Source organism: Hevea brasiliensis, unplaced genomic scaffold (genome assembly GCF_030052815.1).
Source record: "Hevea brasiliensis isolate MT/VB/25A 57/8 unplaced genomic scaffold, ASM3005281v1 Scaf113, whole genome shotgun sequence".
Taxonomy (NCBI): domain Eukaryota; kingdom Viridiplantae; phylum Streptophyta; class Magnoliopsida; order Malpighiales; family Euphorbiaceae; genus Hevea; species Hevea brasiliensis.
Genome location: NW_026614601.1, coordinates 103428 through 106036, shown reverse-complemented (window position 1 = coordinate 106036; position 2609 = coordinate 103428). Strand labels below are relative to the sequence as shown.

General features: G+C 32.4%; 1 protein-coding gene across 1 annotated transcript; it reads right to left on the bottom strand.

Moving 5' to 3' along the window:
• On the bottom strand, positions 1-1532 carry LOC131169079 (anthocyanidin 3-O-glucosyltransferase 1-like). The gene has a single exon (XM_058141503.1). The coding sequence runs from the start codon at positions 1460-1462 to the stop codon at positions 11-13; it is 1452 nt and encodes a 483-aa protein (XP_057997486.1). The 5' UTR covers positions 1463-1532; the 3' UTR covers positions 1-10.
• Between the last annotated feature and the right edge of the window lie 1077 nt (positions 1533-2609).

Here is a 2609-nt window from a genome sequence, read left to right as displayed (position 1 = left end):
TAAACAAAAATTAAACTTCATTACAATTATTTTGTGATAACTTATCCATTACATCTTTTATTAGAGTGCCTAACGAAGAGTAAGAAGATCCACCTTCCATTAAGGCCCTTCTACTCTTCTCACCCATCTCTTTCACCTTCTTTCTTTTTTCATTATCATGCTCCATCAAACACCTTATTCCTCTCTCTATCTCATCACAATTCACAATTATTTCACTGTTGTTCCTATAATCGATTTTAATTTCTGCTGCTAATTCCAACTCTATCACCATTTCAAATGCATTAAACTGTTGTTCTGCATTCATTGGCCATGTGGCAATTGGGACACCAAACCATATGCTTTCCAGTATAGAGTTCCATCCACAATGTGAAATAAATCCTCCGACGGCTGGATGAGCCAAGACAGCCACTTGTGGAGCCCATCCTATCACCTTTCCAATCCCAATTATTCGATCCAAGAATCCTTTGGGCAAGACTTCTTGTGGATCCTCATAATCACTAGAAGATGCTAGGAAACTCGGAGGTGCCGGTCGACGTATTGACCACAAGAATCGATAACCGCTATGCTCTAGTGCACAAGCAATCTCTTTCACTTGATTCTCCCTAAAGCTCCCCTTGCTACCAAAGCACAAGAATACTACTGACAATGGAGGCTGATCATCAAGCCATTGCATGATTTCCTTGTGACTGTTTCTTCCATCTAACCCCACATCTAAAATAGGTCCCATAGGGTAAACAGGAGGCATTTTTAAATACTCAATCGCATAGGATTCCAGCTCCAAGAATGTATTTATTATAATACCCTTAGCTTCTCTAAACCTTCTCGTGTTGTCGAGCATAAAAGGAAACCACTCTTTGCTCAACATTGCAGAAGGCATAACCCTACCGGGAAATGGGTTTACCAAACTTGGCACTTTCAACTCAGCATCTGAGTCCTTGAACTCAGTGGGGTCAAATTTCTCTTCATCATGAATCTTTTGCACATAAAGCATGAAGCCAAGAAAAGCTGCGCCCGATGAAAAGAAAATGTAACACGGAACCCCAAATTCATTAGCCACATCTATAATCGACGAGCAGAATGTATCAACGACAAAACCTACCAGCTGAGGCGAGTCAACACTTGACACAAAGTCAGACTGAGTGATCTTTAACACAGCTTCTTTAACATGGGATTTCTGACTCTTAACGAAAGAAGAGAAACTAAATAATTCAGTCTCATCTTTGGGCAGATTAATGAATCGGAGACGAGTAGGTACAATAGAGGAGGACGCTCGCTGAGATTCGATGTAGCTATGAACTTTGGAGTTGATAGAAGAATGATTGAGGATAAGGACAGTGATGGAGAGCTGATGGCAGCGAGTAAGAAGAAGCTTTGCTACTTCCACCGCCGATACAATATGGCCCATACCAGGGGCGGGGACGAAAACAAGCTGGGCTTTCTCCATTTTAGTACTGATGTTCATAATTTTGCTGTAAAGTGTAGAAGATAAAGGAACAAGGACGATCGCGATAAGGCTGAGGTATTTGTCGTTGCAGCAGTACTTGAGGCTGGCTACTTGCTGAGAAAAAAATTATTGAAAAATATATTAAATTTAATTTTAAAATTATTTTTTAATTAATATATATTTATTATAGCGAATAATACAAGTGACGTCTTGGCTTTGCCGGCTGGAGTCCTTCTGTGCGAGTTTCTGTCGTTTTAGGCTCCCTTATCCTTTTCACCGCCTTGCAAAAGTTGATTGAGCCCATGAAAAGAGAATATATTTAGTGTTTTTTTTTTTTTTTTTATTTCGCAATATACATCAATGGTTACTTAACATTGACTAATGAAAATCAACATTATGTAAACATTGTATTATATTTTTCTATTCATAAATTTGTAGATGGATATTAAATTCGATTCGGAACTTACCCGAAGAATCGAGCTAAAAGATAATTAGTTCAATCAACAAATTTTTACAAATTAATTAAATATTACACTTATTAATATTTAAATAAATTTAATCAATTAAATTTTATTTTTAAAATTAATATTTCAAAAATTATTAAATTATATTAAAAAAATAAAAATAAAAATTTTAAAATAAATAAATGTAAAAAATTTTTATCGGTAATTATCAATGAATTATATTTAGTCGGTAATAATAAGAAAAATATAGGAAAGAAAAATTTTAAAAAAATTAAAAGATTTTACATACAAAAATTTTTTCATCGATAATTATCAATGAACTTACTTTTTATAGGTAATATTAAAAGAAAATAAAAATAAAATTTTGAAATAAACACCTATAAAAAATTTTCATCAATAATTACCAACGAACTATATTTAGTCAGTAATACTAAGAAGAAAATAGAAAAAAAAATCTGAAAAAACTTAAAAATTTTTACCTACAAAAATGTTTTATCAATAATTTCCCTTTTTATAAGTAATATTAAGAAAAAAATAAAATATAACATTTTAAAATAAATATCTGTTTAAAATTTTTAATCGGTAATTATTGATAAATCATATTTACTAGGTAATACTAAAAAAAAAATAGAAAAGAATTTTGAAAAAGCTTAAAAATTTTTACCTACAAAAATATTTCGTTGGTAATGATTAACGAACTC

Excerpts from the sequence above, each read along its gene's own strand:
- LOC131169079 (XM_058141503.1), bottom strand. The coding sequence starts at position 1,462 with ATGAACATCAGTACTAAAATGGAGAAAGCCCAGCTTGTTTTCGTCCCC.